The sequence below is a fragment of the Rosa chinensis genome, chromosome 4 (genome assembly GCF_002994745.2).
Source record: "Rosa chinensis cultivar Old Blush chromosome 4, RchiOBHm-V2, whole genome shotgun sequence".
Lineage (NCBI taxonomy): Eukaryota > Viridiplantae > Streptophyta > Magnoliopsida > Rosales > Rosaceae > Rosa > Rosa chinensis.
Window position 1 is genome coordinate 13820872 of NC_037091.1, and position 24369 is coordinate 13845240.

The following is a 24369-nucleotide window of genomic DNA, read 5'->3' on the forward strand; positions in this document are numbered from 1 at the left end:
TCTCAATTACCATTTCTCTAAAACACATTATCAGCACGAAGCTTTAATCCTGAAACCCTAATTTCGTAGTCCTCAAATTCCAGCATCCACCGTCACACATATTAAAGCCCCAGTCTCCAGGAGCTCGGAACCGGCGGCGGTACCACCAAAACCTGCCAGAATCCGCCTGAACCGGCCATTGGAAATTTTAGACCGACCCCTGCCCTATGCCTGCTCCCTATACATCTGCCGAGACCTGCCGACAGACCCCTGCACAGCTTCCGCAAGCATTTGCGGACAGACCCCTGCACAGCCCCGCAAGTATCTGCAGACAGACTCCGCGCAGCACCTGTCGAGGCCCCTGCACAGCCCTGCTGACACCTGCCTAGTAGTTGCCGAGCGCCTGCCACCCTTGCCGACAGCTCGCGCACTAGCCCTACAAGCCCTCGCCTACCCCTTGCACAAGGCCTGCAGCAGCTTCAGCAACAACCCCCCCCCCGGCGCAGCCCTGCAAGACCCTGACAGCTCCCCCTGCAGCCACCGCCAGCCCAGCTCTGGCCACCGTTGACCATAGTCCGGCCAAATTTTCCGGCGACCTTTTCAAGGTATTTTTTTTCTAAAAGTTCCTGTTTTTGAGTTTTTATTCAATTTCTCTTCTTTTTCTCGGGGACTTGCAAACTCCCTTCTTCTACCCCCCTTTCTTCATCATATGGGAGACCTAATTAAGCAGAACTGTGGGGGTTCGTGCTCACTCCAAGCTTGGAGCTTGTAGAGTCCTCCAAACTTAGAGTTTGTTGAGAAGAAACGATCGACCACAAAACATCATTGTTTCGATCTAATCCAACCCCTCTTGGAATTGAATTTCTTGGAAGCGACTACACTCAGAAATTTTTATTGTTTTCGTGGTACCCTTTTTTGTTCTGAAACTAACCCTATTTTATTGTTGTTTTTTAGGATGAGTAACCTGAATAAGTTGAGCTTCGCTCCACTAAAGACAATAGGTTCAAGATACCACAAGTGGGTTCGTGTTATGCGCTAGCATCTTAAGGCTAATGGGATCCTTAGTACGATCCAAGAGCCAAGTTAGAACGTTCTTACTCCTCAACAAGCTGCCTCTTTTGAAGTAAATAGAACTTCGAGAGAGGCGAATGACGCGCTCTAGAATGAGTACCTCAATGAGGAAGACCCAAGAAAATTGTGACAATATGAGGCCCAGGTTGGCCCAGGTTTGGGAAGGACCGACTAGTGATGACTTCGATCCTGTTGGTAGAGATGGTTATTACTTCAACGGATTCATGGATCGATACGATGCCATTAGATGTGCAAACAGTCACTCAAACCTTCAAGAAGATCTGATAGAGCATTTTTGGAACGTTCAAGGCAACATGGAGATGTAGATCATAAATGAAAAATTTTGGAATAATTGGCTAATATCTATGTTTTGTTATGTTTGTGTGCTTTGAATTTGGCTTGTATTATGTTTTGGAAAGTTGGTGTGCTTTTAATTTGGCCAATGTCTTTGTTTTTTATGTCAATGTGATTTGAATTTGGCTTGTATTATGTTTATTATGTGCTATGATTTTGAATATAAGGTGTGTGCTTTAATAAGGGGAATTTCCAAATACAACTTTTATGTATGTATCATTTGTTTAGTGAAACTCGTGTGGTCCTATTTATTAATCAAATCAACATTATAATTCAGAGACAAACCTAAACAAGAAAGAAAAGAGGCTAGAATGTCAATATTTGAATTAATTTAATCAACCTTTATTAATTTTTTTTCGTTATTCTTTATGGCTACAAAGTAAAAACATATTGAACTCATTTCAAAAATGATTAAGGACTACTCAAGGTCAAATGAGTTTATCTTGGGCCTAGGAAGCTTTTGGGTTCCCCTTGACAAAGTCAAAAAAAAAAAAAAAAGGTCAAACTTGTGTAGCTTAAAATATATATATATATATATATATATATATATTGCCCTTTTAGTGAGGGATCTCTTTTTTTAGTCTTTTCTAGGGATAAGACATTACACTAACTTTTCAATCATATTTTGGAATCTTAACCATTCAGTTTTTAGGTCCTAATGTATAAATCATTTATGCAAATTTTGACTGTTAAGGTATCAAACTAGATTAAATCAATGGACAAACCAAATTTGTCAAACTTGAACTGTTCATACTTATAATCTTAAATCATTATTTTAAATGTCTTAACCATAATCAATTTAACTGAAAATTTACAGAAGTGATCTACAATCTAAAATCATCACTCAGATACTATTTGCTAGGTAGTTAACTAAGAATTTATGCATGGCAGGTACTTGGTGTATATGAATGGGATGGTAACAATCCACTGCCTCCTGAACTGTGGCTTTTACCGTACTTTCTCCCAGTACACCCAGGTTTAGTTTTCTTCCATACATGAGGCATTATCATTCATTTATAACTTTATCCCAATAATAAAATGGATAAGTTTTTATTATTCATTTTTATATGGGGGGATTGATTGATTGTCTGGTGCAGGCCGAATGTGGTGTCACTGTAGGATGATATACCTGCCCATGTCATATTTATACGGCAAGAGATTTGTTGGTCCCATCAACGGCCTTATTTTTATTTTATTTTTTAAATTAAAATAAGAGATGATGCGATATTAGCTCTTCGGAAGTAGATGATTTAAGGAGCAAGTTCCACCCTCAAACCTCTACCACCCTCTGGGAGCCCACCGCCCGTCCCATCAATGGCCTTATTATATCCCTCATAACAGAGCTTTATACCTTTCCCTATCACCTGATTGATTGGGACCAAGCAAGAAATCAATGCGCCAAGGTGTGCCTGCTACTTAAAATTGTTCTTACTGGGAAAAATAATTGCAATGAGATAACACTCTTAAGCTTTGCTTGTGTTCTGGTAGATTAAAATACTACTGAAACATGGTATATGCTAGAGTTTCAGTTTCAAGAGGTCTTAGGACGCGTATGGTGAACTAATTAGGTTAGGTCTAGATAATTGGAATATTCTTGTTGGAGAATTCATGCAAGGTTTCATACTATTTCCAATTAATGTAAGTTTTTATTAGCTCAACTACTAATAATTTTTGTAATGGTTTAGCTGGATAAATTTAGTTGAGGTGTTTCTCAGTTGGAAATCCAATTTATGACATTCATACATTTCCAACTAATTAAGGTAAACTAAAACAATATTCCTCGTAAATAAATCTGCAGGAGGATTTGTATTACCCACATCCCATTTTACAGGACGTGCTGTGGGGGTGTCTTCATAAGGTTGGGGAACCTCTTCTCATGAGATGGCCATTGTCTAACCTCAGGCAAAAAGCTCTCACCACTGTGATGGACCACATACACTATGAGGATGAAAGCACTCAGTATATCTGCATTGGAGCTGTCAATAAGGTTTTTATCATTTATCTAGTACTATTTACTAATGTTAGAATTAAAAAAAAAAAAAAAAGATGGTTAATTTATCTGACATGTTACGCTACCGGAGATGATTTTACTAATCTCCAGTTCCGGAATGGTTGAATTTGTAATGAGCGAGTGATGAACCATGTCAAGTATGCCCTGTGATTTTGAAGAACCAAGGCTTATGATGATCAAAAACATGCAGGTACTAAACATGATTTGTTGTTGGGCGGAGGATCAGAATTCAGAAGCGTACAAGTGTCATCTTTCAAGAATCAAAGATTATCTATGGGTTGCAGAAGATGGAATGAAAATGCAGGTCAATAATCCTGAATTCAATAATATTAATGAATTATTATTTTCCTATATATTCAGAAGATAATGTGAGTAATTAAACATTTTGGTGATGCATACATAGGGATCGATTGGATCTCAATGCTGGGATGTTGCTTTGGCTGTTCAAGCAATCCTTTCTACCAACCTTGTGAATGAATATGGTTCCGTGCTTAAGAAGGCGCACCATTTCATCAAAAATACACAAGTACTGTCACTACTAGCATATGCCTTATAGAACACTTTAATTTTTCTGTATCTTTTGCTCTAGAGAATATGGATAACCGTATCAAAAAGTCATTAGGTACGGTGCAGCCACGGAATGAAAAAGTGTATCCTCTATTGCAGGCTCCAGTAACCAAAAGCCACGCTTTTGACTTTAGTGTCTCTATTTTTTATTTTATTTTAAATGTTATATTAATGTTTTTCTTTCTTTCTCTTCGTTTTCTTTTAATTCCTATTTATATATTAATTGAAATATAAAAATACTTGTTTTATACGTATAAGATACTAAATACCTTAATATTTCATTTAATATTTTTTTTTTGAGAGATTTCTTTAATATTATAAATTTTTATATAATGTTAATTAAGCAAAGCTACGAATCTTCTTCAGTATCTATTATGCGTTGGATACCCTATGACAAAGGTATCATTTGAATTTTTATATTAAAAAAAAAATTATTGAAACCTACCATTAATATTCAGAGCAATTTTTTTTTTTTAAATCTGCTATTATGAAAATTCATATTGCTGCAATAATCTAACATCTCGTTATCAATTGTTTCATGATTACAACCATTATAACTCCCCTGCAAAGAAGAACCTCAATGAAATATTCATATTTAAAATCAAATCCACCAACATTTAAATTTTACCAGAAGTACATAAATAGTTTTGTTATTTATAAGGTCTACATAATTTAAAATAAATGCCGAATTCAAATCCTAATCTAGTACTGAATTGAAATCCTAACATGACATTGAATTGAAATCCTAATAGTCTTGAAGCAATGACCACCATCTCCACAAGATTAGCTCCCGTTCTTGTTGCATAATGGCTGATAGAGGCATGATTCCTAAACATATGGACCAAGTTAAAGACGAGTTACTGATCAGAAATAGCATATGTACAAAATCATAATATGAACTATAAAAAAGTTCCAGATCCAATAAATATAGTCAAAATGCAAAGATAAATATATACTTACTTGATTAATCAATTTGCCTATTGGGGCAATCAAATGGCATTGTAGGACGGTAGACATCATCATCTGGTGAAAAAGCAACAGTCGATGGCCTTTGAGACGTGTCACGAGCAAACTGAGACATCGTTTGCATGACATCTTCTTGTGTATCCACTGATATTCCGCATTGTTTAAACATCTCTCCCATTTTTTGGAGTGCCATCTCTACGCATCTTACTTCAAACAATTGTTCCATCCGTTTTGTTTGCTCAGCCATTTTGCTTTGTAGTTCCTCCATCATGTGTGCTTCTCTCTCTTGTGCCTTTTTGGCTTGCTCTTCCAATTGCTCTCGCAACTGTTTCACTTCTCTTGATACTCCTCGCTCTTCAACATGGATTCCAGGGACTTCGTCCCAAGTAACCCCTGCTCCAACACCTCTCACTCTGTTCCCCTTCTCCTTACCAAGAACTTCAGCATACATTTCTTCACGGATTTCTGGAGCAGTGATGTCAACATTCATGCTTAGCCTCTTTTGTTCAGCCTCTTCAAAATCCGCCTACAACAAATGTAATGGATAGACCATAAGGAAAGGAGACACGAAATATCTACAAGTATAATAAAACTACAGATAAATTAGCTTACAATTGTCTTTGCAGATGCCGCATCGATTGGTTCTTGGGACCCTTTCCTTTGATGCGTTAATTTAAATAGCTCCCACCTATCTGGCTCTTTACCATGAGAAATTTCCTGTGCAATAGATTGTATATTAAAAATATGCACTAGATATACAAGAAGGTGGGCAGGTAAGAGAGAAGAAACAGAGATACAAAGAGTTGGAAACACATCCAAATGTATGCAGGTAATCACGTTTTTAATAATTGAACTAATAATCTGAAAATAATTCCTTGACTCGTTAATTATAGAGCTTGTTATTTAATTACAGGCAAGGCAGATGTTAACTTTTTCACCCAGATTAAACAATTACTCAGCAATGGAAGAACTTACCAAGCATGCAACAATTAATCTTGCCATACTAACTTCTCAAAAAGCATAGTTGTCTACAAAGTATATATTCTACCAATCTGGAACTCATTACAATAAATCAATGTCAAGGTCTCTTCTTCCCTTTATATGTTTGCAATTACCACATTTGGCGTTTTCTTTTTAAGAAGTGGGCAGTTAGTATATATAGGGATAGCTAAGCGAATGTCAAAGCAACAAACTGTATTAGTTGAGATACACCTATTAATTAATGTTGTTGCATTGAAAGCTCAAAGTTAGCTTTGGTCAAGAAAAAATGAGGACATACTCTAGCAAAAAATCACTTAAACTAAAGATTTTACCAACAGAAACAAAGAAAAAGGAATTATTACTGTCCATATATAGTCTTTGATATAGCCGACGACCCGACGACTTGCATACCTAACAATCCAACATCAAAGATCAAGTTCCTGAAAATTTCGTTGGGTATGTATGTATACGTACTAGTTACCTGTCAACACATATCAACTAACATCCATGCTGCGCTAGCAATGATATAAAAATCCAATTTCAATTCTGTTTGTTGAACACCATGCAGTTATACCTTTAGTTACCTAGGTTACTTTAGCTAGCTACTACTTTTTGAATAACAATATGTTTGAAATAGAAGAAATTAGATTAACAGATTTGATCCAACTTCTGTCACCAAATGTTTTGAAACTGAAAAAAGAAAAGCAGATGCATGTTAAAACTAAAATGCTAATTCAACCTAAAAAGAGTTGACAAACAGGTGGAGAGAACCGCGATGGAACTTATGTTACTTTATAAAGCTCAACCATATTAACCTCATCAAACTCGAGAACATATATTAATATATTTGTTCTAAAAAAAAGAAATTAAAGAATACAACTAGATAGAAGAAACATATATGTATAATTACTTAGAGGTCAAGTTTTAGTTGTACTTCTTTTCAAACTATAAAATCCTACACCCAAGTAAACGAACTAATTTTGAAAACAACTTTGGTTGTAATTATGCAGGTGTCAGTTTAGGCTTCTTAGTTTTGCTAGTTGTAATAATATGGATTCACTGGGAAATGAACAAAAGAAGGATTATCAAACTCAAAGAGAAGTACTTCAAAGAAAATGGCGACTAAATGTTGCAGCAACAACTCGCTCGTCATGAAACAAAGAAAAAGGAATTATTACTGTCCATATATAGTCTTTGATATAGCTCTGTCCAGTGTTGAATAGACTTGAAGTTGTTCTAACATAACATTTAAGGTATGCACTGAAGTTTCACTTACATATTCATGAGTGACATTTGCATATGTTCGAGTCCCTGTTGATTGGTTCATCTTCTTTTGAGACCGATTTCTTTTGTTGATGCTTGCTATTCTCTGTGTTCCAACATATGAACACCAGTAAGTAATATTAAATCTAGTCTACATGAAGAAGATGAAATAATTGCTTTGTACCTGATGCTTCTTCTTGTCCATGTTTGCAACAAAAATTTTCCATTGACGCTCATTAACACGATCATCATTAGGCTTTTGAAACCTACGTGGTGTGTTCATGAATGGTTTATACCATTTTTTGCGCAACTGAGACTTCCAGTGCTTCCACCGTTCATTTAACTTGCTCTTCACCCTTTTCTTGATTTTACCTTCCAAACTTGCAACCCAAGGATTAGACCAATCAATAGTTTCCTGCACAGATTGTTTACACGCATCAATATAATGGAAAGTCACATATAAGACAATGTTAACAAAGGATTGAAACATTCAACATATACCTTAACACGATTCCAAGCCCTTTCAAGATTGTCACTAGCATTGAAATGCCGGTAGTCAGGTGTACTAATTGGAAAAAGTGTAAAGTCTTTTGCCAAAATACCCAAGAATCTTGAGAATCTTGCCACCTTCAATCGTGGACCCTTAGGAAGTCCAAAATGATTCCACAAGAGCTTTTCCCGACCCTCCATTGCCCAATTCTTCTGGTTTGGACCACGGTGCTTCTTTATTCCCCCAGGAGCCTCTAATGAAACATTGACGTCATCTTGCTGATGAAACATGCCACCAACATCTTGTGTCTCACTATCGTCATATCCATTTTCTTCGTAATCCTCTTCATCCTCATATAGGTGACTCATCTGTCAAAACCACAAAAATCAATAAAAACAATCATACCCATTCTCCAAACGAATAGTAATTAACAGAGATATGCAAACCTCCTCCAACTGAGACCAAAGAGATGAGAGAGATGGAGAATTGATTGTTAAACCTGATAGGGAATTGACCTCCACTTCTACAGACGTGGTTGTTTTATATGCGTATCATAGCAGAACCACGTCTTATCCATTTGAAAGTTCGAAGGGATTTTAATACACAATTGGCGGCAACACAATCTTGTCCCGCTCTCACTCTATTTTGTCCCGCTCTTTGCACCCGTGAAGGTCCCCCAATTGAAAACGTCAAGCTGTGGTGGTTTTCTAATTGACTACATACTCTAAACATCCTCTTTAATTATATAATTCAATTTAGTTGATTTCTGAATAAAATAAAAGGAATATAGTTTCTACCTCATCAGGTTCTTTTTTTCCGCTCTGCTTGATAAAGCACAAAACCCAGCTTCCATAGCCTTCTTCCCCATTAAGGTCACAACCAAGTTCCCCAATGTTGCAAGAGCTTTCTCGGAGATTTGTTTATCGGAGGACAATTTCAAGAGTGTGTCCACTACCCCATTGGAGATTAAATCTCCTGCATTGTCCAACATGCAGAACAATCTATAAACAAATAAACAAATTGAGAATGTAATGGCATCAATTCCAAGCAAAGTCCCAAAACCATAACAATACAGATCATAATCAAATTGAATCCAAACCAAATGTTGATAATAAAATGAAATTGAAGTTAAGAAAATTACCTCAGTAAAACTTTGGCCTGCCTCAGAAAAGCTTCTCAGTCTGAACCCAAAATCAATCCATTTGTAAGAACTAAAACCTCACTACCATTGATAATGAAATACCCACCTTGGTCATAAGGACCCTCCCTTTGTCCGTCAAGTATTTCTCTTTGCAAACATAACTCGAATGGAGCATAAATAGGACCTGATACCGATACAATATTACAAATCTGTAAATCCCCAACCTTTAACAAAACCCAGGTAGGGGTATGAGAAACCCGATGACTATCATGCACCATATACCCAGTCTCTCCCTCCATCACCCTTGCCATCTCTGTGTGGACTGTGGAGCAAACACGCAGAGCTCTATCAAAACCACACGGCAGCTGGCAGCACATGACGCAAACAGGTAGAGGGGGTAATTACGTAAATAGCAGGCCTGAGTTCTTTTGTTTTGTTTTTTTTTTCTTTTTTTCTTTTGTTTCTTTCTCTTAAAGCAGTAGATGTTTATAATTAGGGCACCACAGTGACCACATAAAAGAGTACGTCGTCATCAAGCGTTAATAAAAGGAAAGATATTATAACAAATAGATAAAAGTGCCATAGTGTAAATATATTAAAAAGCAAAAATTGTTAATATATTGAAAAACAAAAACAGTACCAAAGTTGCAACAAAATAATTACCAGAAAAAAAAATTGTTAAAAAAAAAACTACTTCAATTTCATTCTACGACATCATTCACTAAAACACCGTCCACGTCTGTTCTTGCTATTCCGTCATCGTTAATCCCTACAATCAAATTTTGGGCATCATAGGGCTCCGGTTCTATGTCTGTGCCCATATCAAATAAATCTCTGGGTCGGGTTCGGATCACTGTGTGCCAATTTGGTTCAATTGGGTCTTGAACATAGAAAAATTGCACTGCTTGTGACGCAAGAATGAGAGTGTCAGGTTTAGGAAGTAGATGATCAAAATTTACTAAAATGAAGCCATACTCGTCCATTTTGACGGCTCTATTGCGAACTCTATTATCTGCCCAATCACAATCAAATAATAAGACTTTTCGACCATGGTGATAATCTAGCTCAATGATGTCTGTTAGTACACCATAGTAATCTTTTACACCATCCCTTGGTCTGTGATCTCCGGCAGTAGCATAGCTACTCACCCCAGCTTTAACAAACACACCGCAGTTTTGAGTATTTGATTGGGCATCGATAGATTTAACAAAAAAGCGAAACCCGTTCATGATGTACTTGTTGAATCGTCTTGCCTTTTTATGTGGTCCTATAGCCAAGGCTCTAATGTCTGGGTCGACGACTTCTTTTCGTTGTACTCTTCTCTCAATCTGTATCATTAAAATATGATGCTTCACTTATATATATGACACAAGTGTTATAAAAAGATATGCTTTAAATGGAAAAAAATCTTACCAATTCCTGAAAGTATGTCGAAAATGTATTATTTGCTTGTCTTTCAGCCTCCATCAAAGTTGTGCGTCTATTCTTAGTCCGCTGTGTGTTTGCCACATGGTCGCTAACAATGTCAACAATGATTAGTTAGTGATACATGAATTATGTTTAATCAATGGTAGCAAAAGAATGAACAATATTAAATAACTTACTCTAGATGTTGCTTAATTTGAGGGCAATTAATCAACACATGTGTATGTGCACGTTCCCACTCAAGGTCAGTTAGTGTAAACTCGTGTCCTGGTTCGATGGACCGTCCCATTCCGACAAATAATGGTAATCCTTGACGAGGAACAATCCCAGGGTCATCAGCATTACGACCAATCCTTGTTCTTTTTGACTCAACTCCATCTGACAGATACATTGTGCAAAATGATAGACATTCTTCAATTATATAACCCTCTGCAATGCTTGCCTCAGGCCTACTCCTATTGCGTACATACTTTTTTAAGTCATGTAAGTATCTGGCTCAAAAGAAAAAAAGAAAAAAAAAGTTAATTGTTAGCTATGATATATATCATTCACTCCTTATGATGAAATTAATTGGAGCTCGATCATAAACAAAATATATATATGATATATATAGGGCTAGCTATATATATATATATATATATATATATATATATATTCACAAGCGTTAGTAATTAAAACAAACTAAGTAAGTAAAGTAACTATGAATTAAATTGAATGGAGCGGGTAAACAGTGCATATACGCATATATATCATGTTGTCAATATATCTATATAACTATAATATATGTCGACAGCTAGTTTTCTTTTTTCATATATAAATCAGAAATATAAACTGTATAAATGTTTCAAAAAAAATAGCTATCTAAAAAAAAAAAATTTATTTGACATACCTTTCGATTGGGTACATCCATCGAAATTGCACAGGTCCTGCAATTGCTGCCTCGTCTGCCAAGTGTATTAGAAGGTGTACCATGACGTCAAAAAAAGATGGTGGCATTATCATCTCTAATTTGCAAAGTGTTTCAGCAATCCGATTTGACAGATCACGAAAATGGTCCACAGTACCAACTTTGGTACATAATTGTCTGAAAAATGCGCTGAGTTCCAACAACACCTTGGTTATGTCTGGTTTTAGTGAACGACGGATGGCCACTGGAAGTAGATACTGCATGATTATGTGACAATCATGACTTTTAAGACCAACCAATTTTCTTTCATCAACTCTTACACATCTACGAATGTTCGATGAAAATCCATCAGACACCCGAACCGAATCAAGTACTTTGCACATTAGTGTCTTCTCATCATTGGATAAAGTGTATTTTGCTGGGGGCAGCCATGTTCGGTTACCGCGTGCCACAGGATGGAGCGAACGCTTAACACCCATTAAGACCATGTCAAGGCGTGCCTTTAAGCTATCTTTATTTTTTCCATCAATTCCTAGCAAAGTCCCAATGACACTCTCTGTAACATTCTTCTCAACATGCATGACATCTATATTATGACGCAATAATAAGTCCTTCCAATAAGGTAGTTGAAAAAAAATACTCTGCTTCCTCCACGGTCCTGTATATTTTGTGCTATCATTATTCTGAACTCGTTTCCTTTTACGACCAGAACTTGTTTCCTTTCCCTTTCCAAATTGAAAGCTCAATGTACTTAACGCTCTCAAACAATCTAAACCTGTCATTGGTTTAGGCGGTTTACGATGCTCAGTTGATCCATTGAAGTTATTATACCATGTGCGAAAAATATGGTTATCTGGCAGCCACTTTCGATGTCCCATGTAGATTTCTTTCTTACCATGATGCAACCTAAAAGAATCAGTCTCTTCACCACAAGTTGGGCAAGCCTTAGATCCCTTTGTGCTATACCCAGACAACATGGCATATGCAGGGAAGTCATTTATAGTCCACAATAATGCAGCTCTCATCTGAAAAACCTCTTTTTTAAACGCGTCATATGTAGGAACCCCTTCTGCCCATAGCATTTTCAATTCATCTATCAAAGGCTGTAGATACACATCTATGTCATTTCCGGGACTTTTAGGGCCTGGGATGAGCAACGATAGCATCATGTATGACTTTTTCATGCATAACCAAGGAGGGAGATTGTAGACAGTAATGATAACAGGCCAAGTACTGTGGGACAAGCTCATCATACCGAAAGGGTTGAATCCGTCACTGGCTAGACCCAAACGAACATTTCGACCATCAGAGCCAAAATTATTGTCAATTTTGTCTAATTCTTTCCAAGCAAGAGAATCGGCTGGATGACGTAGAACCCCATCTCGTGGTCTCTTTTCAGAATGCCAAACCATAAATTCAGAGGTGTGGCGAGACATGTACAACCTTTGAAGTCTTGGCCCTAATGGAAAGTAACGCAAAACTTTGGCTGGTACCTTCTTTGTGGGGGAGGTGTTCTCTTTGTACCGACTAGTACCACATACATGACAAACTGTGTTTGAAGCATATTCCTTCCAATATAACATGCAATCATTAGGACACGCATCGATTTTCTGGTATGTCAACCCAAGACTTTTGATGAACTTTTTTGTTAAATAGAAGGAAGCAGGAAGAGTTTCCCCTGGGGGCAAATAAGCCTTTAACAATTCAAGCAACTGTGTGAACGATACATCACTCCAACTGTTCAATGCTTTTATTTGATATAGCTTTATCAAAAAATCGAACATCTTTTTTCCTGCACCAGGGTATAATTCAGTGTCAGCTTTTTCTAAAAGCTGGTAAAATCTTTGTGCATCAGGGGTAGGGCCGTTAGGCAAGGATGGACCTTCAGTAGGATCTGATGGTTCTTGTAAATCATCTTCACCTTCATACATGCCAAATGCATCGTGCAACATATCTTGCACATCAGAATCTGGTTGATGTGACGACGGTCCCGGCAAATTAAAATCTGGTTGATATGATGAAGGCCCTGCCATATTATGATCAACTGCAGCTGGTAAATGCTCACCATGCTCGGTCCATGGGATGTTAACATATTTAGGATCCATGCCATCCACCCTAAGATGCTGCTCAACAATAGCTGGCAGTCTATTGTAGCCATTATGACACCTTTTACACGGACACTTGATTGTACCTTCAAAAGAAGCATGCTCTAAGGCATAATTGAGGAATGCATCTAATCCAACATTATATTCATCAGTGTGCTTATCTAAAAATATCCATTCCTTGTCCATATCGTTGATCAAAGATTTGTTATCAAGCTGCAGAGAAAAAAAAAAGGAACGAGTATTTAGTTTTTGGTGAAAATAAAAATTGATTTCTAAAGTCATAACTGATACTAAAAAAGGATCGATATACAAATATTAATAATAATTGGAATAAAAATTAATACCTTTTGATGATCGATGCTATCTCTTTTTCAACTGAAAGTTTGTTTGATTAAATTTTGTTTCCTGAACCGCAATTTATAGCACCTCAACATCAATATCATTGAGTGGTTTGCATTGGATGTGCACAACGTGCACAGTTGTTGAATATGGAAGTGCACAATGCACAATTAGAATTGGATTTGGAAAGTGAATGCATAATTTACATTGGATATGGAAAAGGGTGCACAATTAGCATTGGATATGGAAACTGAAATTGTAGCTATTGGTTACCATATTGGATACAAAAACAAGGAACGTGGCTAATAAAAACTAAATATGATTATCCGTATGTTAGAGAAAAATTTGGAATCTTATTTGTAAGTCAATTCAATTAAAACTCTTTTTTTTTTTTTGAAACTCATTCTCAATCTGCACCTAATATATTAGGAATAATAGATATGCGGCAAATTAAAATGGATAATTATGTCGGCGAATCAAACCTGGTTAATAATTATACTTGAAATACCACCAATTTTTGCTAAACGTATGACAATTTAATGGATACAGATTGCATAATTTATTTTGCAATTATGCCCATTAACTTATAATACTAAAACTCTAATAACATATTAAATCTAAAAACATAAGAAAATAATGAAACATATATTTTTTGCAATACGATTGAATATGGAAGTGCACCAATGCACAATTAGAATTGGATTTGGAAAGTCAATGAGTAACTAACATTGGATACGGAAAAGGTGCATAATTAGCATTGGATATGGAAACTGAAATTGTAGCTATTAGTTACCATATTGGATACGAAAACAAGGAACGTGGCTAATAAAAATTAAATACGATTATCTGTATGTTAGAGAAGAATTTGGGATCTTATTTGTATTTTGACTTTTACCCACTTCAATTAAAACTTCTTTTTTTTTTTGAAAACTTATTCTCAATCTACACCTAATATATTAGAAATAATAGATATACGGCAAACTAAAACTCATAATTATGCTGGCAAAGTAAATCTGGTTAATAATTATATTTAAACAACCATCAATTTTTATTAAACGTATGACAATTTAATGGATACAGATATGCATAGTTTATTTTGCAATTATGCCCATTAACTAATTATACAAAAACTCTAATAACATTTTAACTATAAAAACACAAGAAAATAATGACACAGATACTTTTTGCAATACGGATTGCAAGGAAAGATGATTAATTTGTAAATTTGAATAAATTAAATACAATAAATAATTAGATATTATTACTTCACACTCTTAACCGTATCTATATCAGATACTTATCCGAATATTTAATATAATATATTAATTTAGTATTTTATTTAGCAATGAATACGGATTTTTGTCTTTAATAAATGTATTAACTTATTTTGTTGATTATATTTTTTATTTTGTCACTGTTATCAGTACCCATAAAACAAAGAATACTAAAAATATAAAAGGGTGTCATTTGCTTTACTCAAATGATACACTTAGAAAAGTGTATCCAAAATGGGTGGCCACTAGAGATTTTGCTAGTAGTGTGTATTAATAATTAAACTCAAACTTGTGGTTTTAGGTATACACATTTATATGTTTATCATTAATTAGCTTCCATAAAATGGGTTTTGGTGTGATAAATCACTTAAATAGGTTAGGAGAGGCAGCTATGGCAATCTGCGTTACTGGTACCGTCACATTTCTAAGGGCGGATGGCCCTTCTCCACTGCAGACAATGGTTGGCCTGTCTCAGATTGTACAGCTGAAGGTTTGAAGGTACATACGTAACAATCGTTGCTCCATCAATATCTGATGAATATGATTTTTTTTTGTCGCTTAACACCAGCTAATTGCAGGCAGCACTCTTATTATCACGTATGCCCTGCGAAATTGTGGGAGAAGCAATAGCAGCTGATCAACTGCATGATGCTGTTAATGTAGTATTATCCCTACAGGTACAACTTGACCTTGTGACATCTTATAGTACAATTGCAAAGTATTAATGTAATCGCAAGAGCAATGACACTTATTTTAATTATTTCATTGACACAACAGAACAGCAATGGAGGGTTTGCATCATATGAACTCACAAGATCCTATGCTTGGCTGGAGGTGATGGTCAATTAATTCTTGTTTTTTATTCTGGTATTTGAAATATGCTACTCAAGTGTGGATAATTGGTTTTTAATTTTGGGAAAACCTGATGACTCCCCTCCCCTGTCAATAACAACAGATGATCAATCCAGCTGAAACATTTGGAGATATGGCTATTGATTATCAGTAAGAACAAAAAATAGTACCTCATTGCTTTCCCAAAACAAAGTAGTTGTGTTCAATTTGCAAAAGAACAACCATATATAATACCAGAGTCACTGAATTTGATAACCAATGGGGTTGAGAGTGAGTCCAAATTTGAATAAATGAAATACTCTCACATCATTTGGTAAACAAATTTGGTGACAAGCGCGTATGTTAGTATTACATCCGAATAAGTAATGATAAAAAAGTGCTTACCTACCCTTATGAATAAATGCAGGTATGTGGAATGCACATCATCAGCAATTGAAGGCCTTAATGCATTCATGAAATTATATCCAGGGCATTGGAAGAAAGAAATAGAAGCATGTATTGCAAAGGCAGTTCAATTCATCGAGAGCATACAACTTCCTGATGGCTCATGGTTAAATTTGTTTCTAACCATTTCATCAATATATAATTTTGAAATGCTAACACCAAAATTGGACTTATAAACATGAACTGAGCTTAATACTTCATTATGTTCCAGGTATGGGTCTTGGGGAGTTTGCTACACCTATGGAACATGGTTTGGAATAAAGGGGTTAATGGCTGGTGGCAAGACCTATCAAACAAGTAATAGCATTAGAAGAGCATGTCATTTCTTGCTATCTAAGCAACTCGATTCAGGTGGCTGGGGAGAGAGCTTTCTCTCATGCCAAAACAAGGTAAAGGGGTGTTTTGGAAATCTATGTTGAATTTACTAGCTATCTGTGTTCAGCTTTTTCTTTACCTTTTCTTCTGTTCAGAATTTCCGGAAACCATATATAATGTTTTTGAATGATATCTCTGCTGTGGTTGAATAAAATAGGTATACACAAATCTCGAAGGGAACAAACCACATATAGTAAACACTGGATGGGCTACGTTGGCTCTAATTGAAGCAGGGCAGGTGTGTGACAGTATGTGTGTTTTTTCATAACAGATGACAGCATATGAACTGCAGTTTCTAGAAACATGACGCGACTTTTAACGTATTAATTAACGGTTCCTAACTAATGATCTGATAGCATATCCACTGTCATATGATATGATCAACTATTGGGAGGTCAATACTTCCCTAGAAATGGTAGGAAAACACTCATTTGTGTCCTTTTCTTTCCACAATTTTTGTGACTTCTAGGGTGAAAGGGACCCGATCCCCTTGCATCGAGCAGCAAAGGTATTGATCAATTCACAGATGGAAAATGGAGATTTCCCACAACAGGTATTTGTTATTGTAAATACTGTACAAGGTTTCAGAGGGGCGGAACTACAATCAGGCCCGACGGGGTCCGGACCCCCCCAAGATTTTGACAAATGCCGTGCAATAGCATGTGTTGCAGTAATAAAAGCTTTAAAAATCATTTTATTCCTATATATGGACCCCTCCCAAAGCCAATTCCACACTACCACGTACTTGATAGATAAGAGATAATAAAAATAAGCAGAAAGGTGAATGTGCATGTGATTACTAGTTTACATAATATTTTATTGAATTGAGTAGGTTGACGAAAAGTAATTAACAATTTGTTAGATAATATATATATATAGATAATATATATATATATATATATTTGCCATAGATGTTAGGGTTTTTAATGGTTTTGAATGTGAGAAACTTATGTCAATTTTGTGCTTCTTCTCTATTGCGAGTATGCTATTATGATGGTATGGAACTAAATTTCCATTCTCAACTTTTTTCATTCTCAATTTAAAAAATATATATATGATTTTATAAGATTTTGTATATTTAACCTGCTAAATGATTACCTGTTTTACTCAATTCTTTATTCAAATGAGTATCGTTTCACTATTGTTATGGATATTAAATTAAATTTTAATAAACTTGTAAATGAAAAATGACTACAAACACGGCTAAAATTAACATATAGTTAACTAAAATAAATTAATTAAAAATTCTAAATCTAGTCCTGAATTGCTAGACTGGACCCCCCAAAGTAAAATTCCTAGTTCCGCCACTGATTCAGAGGAATAAGATTACTACCTTGGACTTAACTATGTCTATTTCAACAGCAAATCATGGGAGTCTTCAGCAAAAATTGCATGATTAGTTACTCCGCCTACAGAAATATCTTTCCCATCTGGGCACTTGGAGAGTATCGAAACCGGGTATTGCTACTTAACAAATGAATCAATTAAAGAAAATAAGTGCGTAAATGCTCATGTAGCTATTACAGTTGTGGGTAAAAAACTGTGCTGATGTACAGTGTATTAGTGGTTGTGCAAATTTGATCGTGTTTATGAAAACCATTTTCAGGAATAAGTAGTTGGGACAAAACTATATCACAGTTTACAACTGTATTATCCAGATGATGTGAAATCTTCAATGTTAGCCTAGACATGTAAACAGTCCCGGATTCAATTAATTAATGCCAACTTGCCAAGACAACTGATCAACTACATAGAGAGACCATCATCTCGGCCAACTTGAGATTACAACAAATATTTTCTACTATTCAGAACTGAGACCAAACCCTATCACAAAATCGGGGATGGCCAAATACAATAAAAAAATTTGGAGCAGTCAAAACTGTGAATTGCTAAGAAAAGTGACCATGCACCTGGCACTTTGAAACATTTTATCTACTCTTTGCCATATGTTGCATTGAACGTCTAAGAGTTTGCTTGCCTTATCCTGTAGTCTTGGCTGGCGTCGAATTGTTTCACCATGTATCTGTCCAGGAAAAAAATTAAAGCGAAGGCAAAAGACATTAGACAGAGTTTTACGACCAACTGGAAATTGGTGATTTTACTTTTGATTTTTTTAGTTTCATAAAAGCTAAAAGGGCAAGTTTATAAGAGAACCATTTGTTCTCTAATTACAGTTCTAGTTCAGTGTTCCACCATTATCTAGGAGATATTATAATATTTCTGAAGGGTCTGAGGTAATGCTACTTGTTACTCATCAATTTCCGGACTGAAATTAATGACTTATTGCAAAAAGATGGTTGAATGCAGAAAGGAATTATTTCTATACCTTCAGAAAAACCCTGATCACAGCTTGTACAAAGTCAAAATTGTTTCTGCATGCAGTCTCGTGTATAAAATAGTCGAGAAGCAGTTCAATAGGAAGCAACTTTTCTGGCTCTTCTTCATCCTCATCACCTACAATCTGAAGAATTCGAAGTTCCATAACCAGGGATGATGGAGACAAAGTTTTGATGAAATCAGTAAATTCTGAAACTGCAACAAAAGAAACACATCTTAGTTAGCATTATGTCTTCCAAAGATTCACAGCAATTGACACGCCAACCTTTCAACTGAATCACAAATAAAACTTCAGTCAATCCATAGGGTGCAGTCTGTTTAATTGCCTTGGAATTCCACATATGTGAAGACTTACCAAAGATAGACCCCATTTTGATCAACATGGGAGGTCGCTAAAATATCCATATACAGTGATAGAGACAGTGCCGTCACAGACACATCAACATGCAATGCATCGATTTGTCATGCTAAGATAACATCCCAAACTCGAAGATTTCCATCCATACTGGAAGACGAGCTATTTTCCATCCTCACTAAAGCACATGTCTGTAACACGATCAGTATGGCCTTCAAATTTACTAACCATTCTTGATGCCACAACATCAAACAAGCGGATAATTAAATCATCAGCCGCAACAGCCAAGAGACCTGGAAGTTAATTTGATTGATCACAATATAATCCAAGGAAAGCAGGAAAGAAATCATGCCAAAAAATATGTCAAACAAAAGTTACCGTTCAAACGGTGGAATACAATCCTGACAACAGAGCTCCCAACTTCCCATCTAGAGGCACTCCACGTCCCTTGAAATCCAGACCTGTACATCATAACATTTGAGTGAAAGGTCCAGAAAACTTTAGTTGACCCGGAGAAAAGTATTTCTGTGTTGTAGGAGCCTTATAAATGAGACTACATATAGTATTGATAGCTGATAGAAGGAAAAAAAAAAAAAAAAATGAATTTAGCAGCTTAAATTGAACAGGATGGCAGAAGCCGCACAACTAGGGATGGGATCGCAAGATTCCTACTAGTTTTTGGTAAAGCGGGGAAAGCAAAGAGGAAAACATCTCTTTTATTGCTACTGTAGTGTTTCAATTGTGCATGTATATTGAAACTATAATTAATCAGTTTTCCAGTAATGACTAATCCGATTTCTCAATTTAGATTTCCACACTGTCACATATTAGTTTAGAGGTTCATACCGTCCTGATTTCAAATCCTGGTTCCACTACTCGACCGCAGTTTGTCCACTCTGATAAGATCCATATATGTCATCGGTGATTTATATAGAAATATCCATAGTACGAGTGGTTTAAAACTTTAAATAATTCTATGATTTGTATTCATAAACGATGAGTCTTAGAAAATATATTGGATAGTGGAAGCAGCTACCTCACAGAATGTCCAGCACAAAGTCACACGAAACGTGGAACGCTGCGGTACGGGTACGCGGTACGCTAGGATATATTAGCTAATTTTAATTAAAATAAATTACTTATGATAAATAAAATTATAAAAAATAATAAAGAGATAACCATACCATAAATAAAAATCTCAAGAAAAATTATAAAATAAAAATAAATTGTCACTACTAAAAAATTAATTGGGTTTTTCAATGCAACAAAGAAAAATAATGCTTAAAAGTATTTTTTTTTTTTGATGGCTGGAACCCAGTGGGAGGCTTGGCCATCACGCCTGTCTAAGTTCTTATTTCGAAGTGCCGCTTGAGTCTCTTGCTTTTGCAAATCTGGATATATCAGTTTGATGTGTTCCTAGCCGAATCGGTTGTGCATTGAGAATGGGTGGAACAGGTCTGCTTGAAGTACTCTTAGTACGCGATGATTCTTCCTCATCAACATAGTCTCTGTCTAACATTCTCCATCGCAAGTCCTCCAATCTCATTGGTGAATCATCTACTTCCGTTGATTTAGGATTAATGTCCCATCTCTTATAAGTTCCATTATTGTAACCTTCGGAGAAACGTGAAAGCAGACGAATATTGGAATGAATAAAAACTAATTTATCAGCTCTTTCAGCATTCAGCCTATTTCTCTTGACATTGTGAATGTATGAATACGTACTCCAATTCCTTTCAGCAGATGAACTTGATACTGGTTGAGCTAGTACCTGTTTATTTGTCACTACACCAAAAACGTTAACACACAACACTTTTTGCACAACGGAAAAAAAAAAAGTGTTGTGTGATGAAGAAAAGTTAATCACACAACATGTTTAGTAAACTTACGTTGTATAAGGTGGTTAAAATTCTGAAGTTTTTGTTTAGAAAGTCATTGCACAACGGTTACAAGAATAATCTGTTGTGTGAATCAAAAAAAAATTTGCGGCAAATTTCCCTCCTAGATAGACTCAAATTTGGCTCCAAATTGTACAACAGTTTAGTTATTTGTGTTGTAGGAGTATACTTACAAATCATCATACAATGGTTTTTAATGTGCCGTTGTGCAAGTAAGTGGCAGAATTTGGAGAAGTCTCCAAAATGACATTCATTCCCCCTCAAAACAAGCAAATTTGGCTTCAATGGTTTGTCATGCTTGCAACTTCCTACAACATAATGAACTATTTCTGTTGTGTGAATCAGAAATGCCTAACGTGAGCGCCAAAACTGGCATTTTAATTGCACAAGCGGGAAATTTTCATCTTTTGTTCCCTCAGCTATGTAGCAATTCAGACAACGTAAATGTATCTATACGTTGTCTGAGTAACTTAAAAAAAAAAAAAAAAAAAAAAAGCTATTGCTTAATGCCTTAGACAACTGAGGGCACATTTAAACAAAGTTGCTTGGCTATTTTTCATAACCTCTCGATCTCTTCTCTCAGGACTCCCAACACTCACAGCTCTCCATCTCTCTCGCGAAATCTCTGTCCTCCTCATCATTGAACTCTCACGTTCTACTCTCTCTCTCTCTCTCTCTCTCTCTCTCTCTCTCTTCAGATTGCTCCTCTCCCTATCTCACTCTCAGTGTTCTCTCACTCACTTCTTCATCCAACTCTCTTCTTTACCCAGAAATCAATCTTCCTCTCTCTTTCATTCTGAAATCCCAAATAGGGAAACCCCAATCTTAGATTCCCCGAAATCAACCAAATCTCTATTGGTCGAACCCTCAATCTGAAACCCAAATTTCATTGACCTAACTCTCGTCTCCACAATTAGCCGGATTTACACCGCACAGCCATGGGCCAGGAACTTGATGAAGAACAAGCAGTGCCGCTGGTCATCCTCCGATGGCAAGATTTGGGCGAGTTACCAGAAAAATGAACTGATTATTAAGGCTCCCGAAAAGGCGAGAACGGGGGGTGGAAGATGGTTTGCAGAAGATTGCTCAAGAACAGCGGTGAATCTAGGGTTTTGTAAAAGAATACCCGATATCCATTGCTAGTTCCAGGTGAACTCTCTGCGAGATTGCACAATTTCAAGAACTCCCACTGCTTATTTCTGGGTATGATTCTTTTTCATGTTCTTCCTAGTGATAATTGGCAATTTTTGTTCTTTTTCAATTTCGTCAAATCTCTTGGTTTGATAAGCCTTAGTAATCTAATTTCTGTTTTACGAATCTCATCGATATAGATCTATTTTTCTACACTTGGTGGAAACAAAAAGGTCAAGAATTTAAGTAGAATATACAGCAAGGCTTCTTGACAAATAACAATGGCAACTTTGTTGTTCAAGATGCATGTGATGTAATATGGCAGAGTTTTTAACTGATGCATGTGATGTAAAATGGCAGTTCCAATACATTGAATATTGGAACTGGGTTAACGAGATGATTACTTTGTGGCAATTTGATCTTTGATTGTTGAGAAGAAAAAGGTGATTACTTTGTGGAAGTTGATGTGTGTGTGAAAATGGGGAGGTAAGTTATTCTGTTACTTAGGTTGGACTTGCAAGGATAGGTGTTTATTATATGTCAGAATGGTCACTCAATTCAGCAATTTTTTACATGCCAATGAGCAAAATTAAAAAGTTTCTTTGGCTTCTATAGAAAACAGGGAAGGGTAGGAGACTGGGAAATGGAGGATTTCAAACATTTTTACCTAAACACTTGGTGATTTAATTCTGCTCCGCTGTTCAAGCCATTCTTTTGCATATATCAACAGAGGGAAAATTTCTTAATGTTATTTGATTTGAAATTTTATTTTTTGAATTATAAAACACAATTATGACATGATTACTGTCATGTCAAAAGGGTGAACTCATTGTTAAGGTGGTTGAATTTCCATAGAGACAGCTCTACGATACGTAGACCCATAATATTATTTTCGTTTGGTGCAGAACGTCTTCAGTTTTGCTTTTGGGCCTAGAGTTAATTCAATTAAAATTATATCTTCTTCTGTTTTAGAATGTTTCATAATAATCACTTTGATTTGTGTTTTGTCTAGAATCTCTTCTTTCTTGCTTCTGGGGCCTTCTTATTTGCTGATCTCGGTGAGTTGTTTGTGTTTTATTTTCTATTGAGAATGGTATTTTTTTGTTTTGATTATGCTAAATTCAGGTCTAATCAATTATTTTTTATATTTTGTTTCTGGTTTTGCTATTCATTCTCTTTCTGCTGCTGTTGCTGCTATCCGATTTGTTGTTCCCCCTGCATGCATAAATTGGCTCTTCCTTGCCTATTTCGGCGAGTTGCTTTTTATGTTGTCTGTTTTTTTTCCTTGGTCTTCATATTTTTGGTTTGAATCCTTTTGAGTTTGCTTATTTGCATAAGGAGTTTGTGTTATATGCATATGGTGTATATTTGAGCCGAGAATAAATTAGTCAGTTGATGCATATGGTGCAGAAATCTCAAACTGCAGAATGTCTATTTGAAATTGCAGAATGGTTGAATCATTCATAGCAAAGTCATTGAAAAGCTATATATTTCGTGGTCTAAAGGTAGCTAGATGTCTATAAATGAGTTACTGGAAAAAACAATATTGGAATTTCTTTTGCTTCCTGATGCTGTCATTTTGTATTATGTTCATAATGTTTTTCATTTCTCATCTTTTTTTGCTAAGAAATTCTAATTACCTATGTGATTTGTTTTATGAATTTGCAGCATTGTTCTTTTACATGGAACTCTAGGGACTAGAAAAACCGCTTTATGTAAAGCATTAGCTCAAAAACTATCCATCTGATTTAACTCCAGGTTCGTGGATGTATCACTTTTCTCTCCATTAAGTCATGTGTTTGTATATTTGTAGAATGCCCGACTCATGGTTTTATGATTTACAGATACCTACAGTCCCAATTGCTTCAAATTAATGCACATTCTCTATTCAGCAAATGATACTCTGAAAATGGCAAGTTGGTATGTAGTCGACACTATCACTGAATATGACTGCTCTTTGTAAACTAAAGTTGGATTTGGACCATGTGCTCTTTGTAAACCAATCTGATAGTTGTTTTGATTGGTGAAATTTACTGTTACTGTGATTTTTTTTTTCATCTGGCTTGACTATATATAAATGTATGATGATATGCATATGAAGTTG

The 24369-nt window shown here is 35.8% G+C and overlaps 1 protein-coding gene and 1 pseudogene across 1 annotated transcript; one reads left to right on the top strand and one right to left on the bottom strand.

Moving 5' to 3' along the window:
- LOC112198838 overlaps nt 1-24369 on the bottom strand; it is an 88073-nt pseudogene that overhangs the window by 51000 nt on the left and 12704 nt on the right.
- On the top strand, nt 1155-18029 carry LOC112198839 (cycloartenol synthase 2-like). Its single transcript, XM_040519329.1, has 16 exons — nt 1155-1352; nt 2296-2380; nt 2502-2566; nt 2700-2807; nt 3203-3391; nt 3606-3719; nt 3819-3941; nt 15249-15371; nt 15452-15550; nt 15651-15707; nt 15829-15875; nt 16132-16275; nt 16381-16558; nt 16702-16782; nt 17014-17097; nt 17907-18029. Exons 1-16 carry the CDS (start codon nt 1155-1157, stop codon nt 18021-18023), a joined length of 1812 nt encoding a protein of 603 aa, XP_040375263.1. The 3' UTR covers nt 18024-18029.

Coding starts and splice junctions, on each gene's coding strand:
- LOC112198839 (XM_040519329.1), top strand. CDS start 1,155: ATGAGGAAGACCCAAGAAAATTGTGACAATATGAGGCCCAGGTTGGCC. Junction 3,720..3,818: donor AAGATGGAATGAAAATGCAG/GTCAATAATCCT, acceptor ATGCATACATAG/GGATCGATTGGATCTCAATG. Junction 15,708..15,828: donor GATCCTATGCTTGGCTGGAG/GTGATGGTCAAT, acceptor CAATAACAACAG/ATGATCAATCCAGCTGAAAC.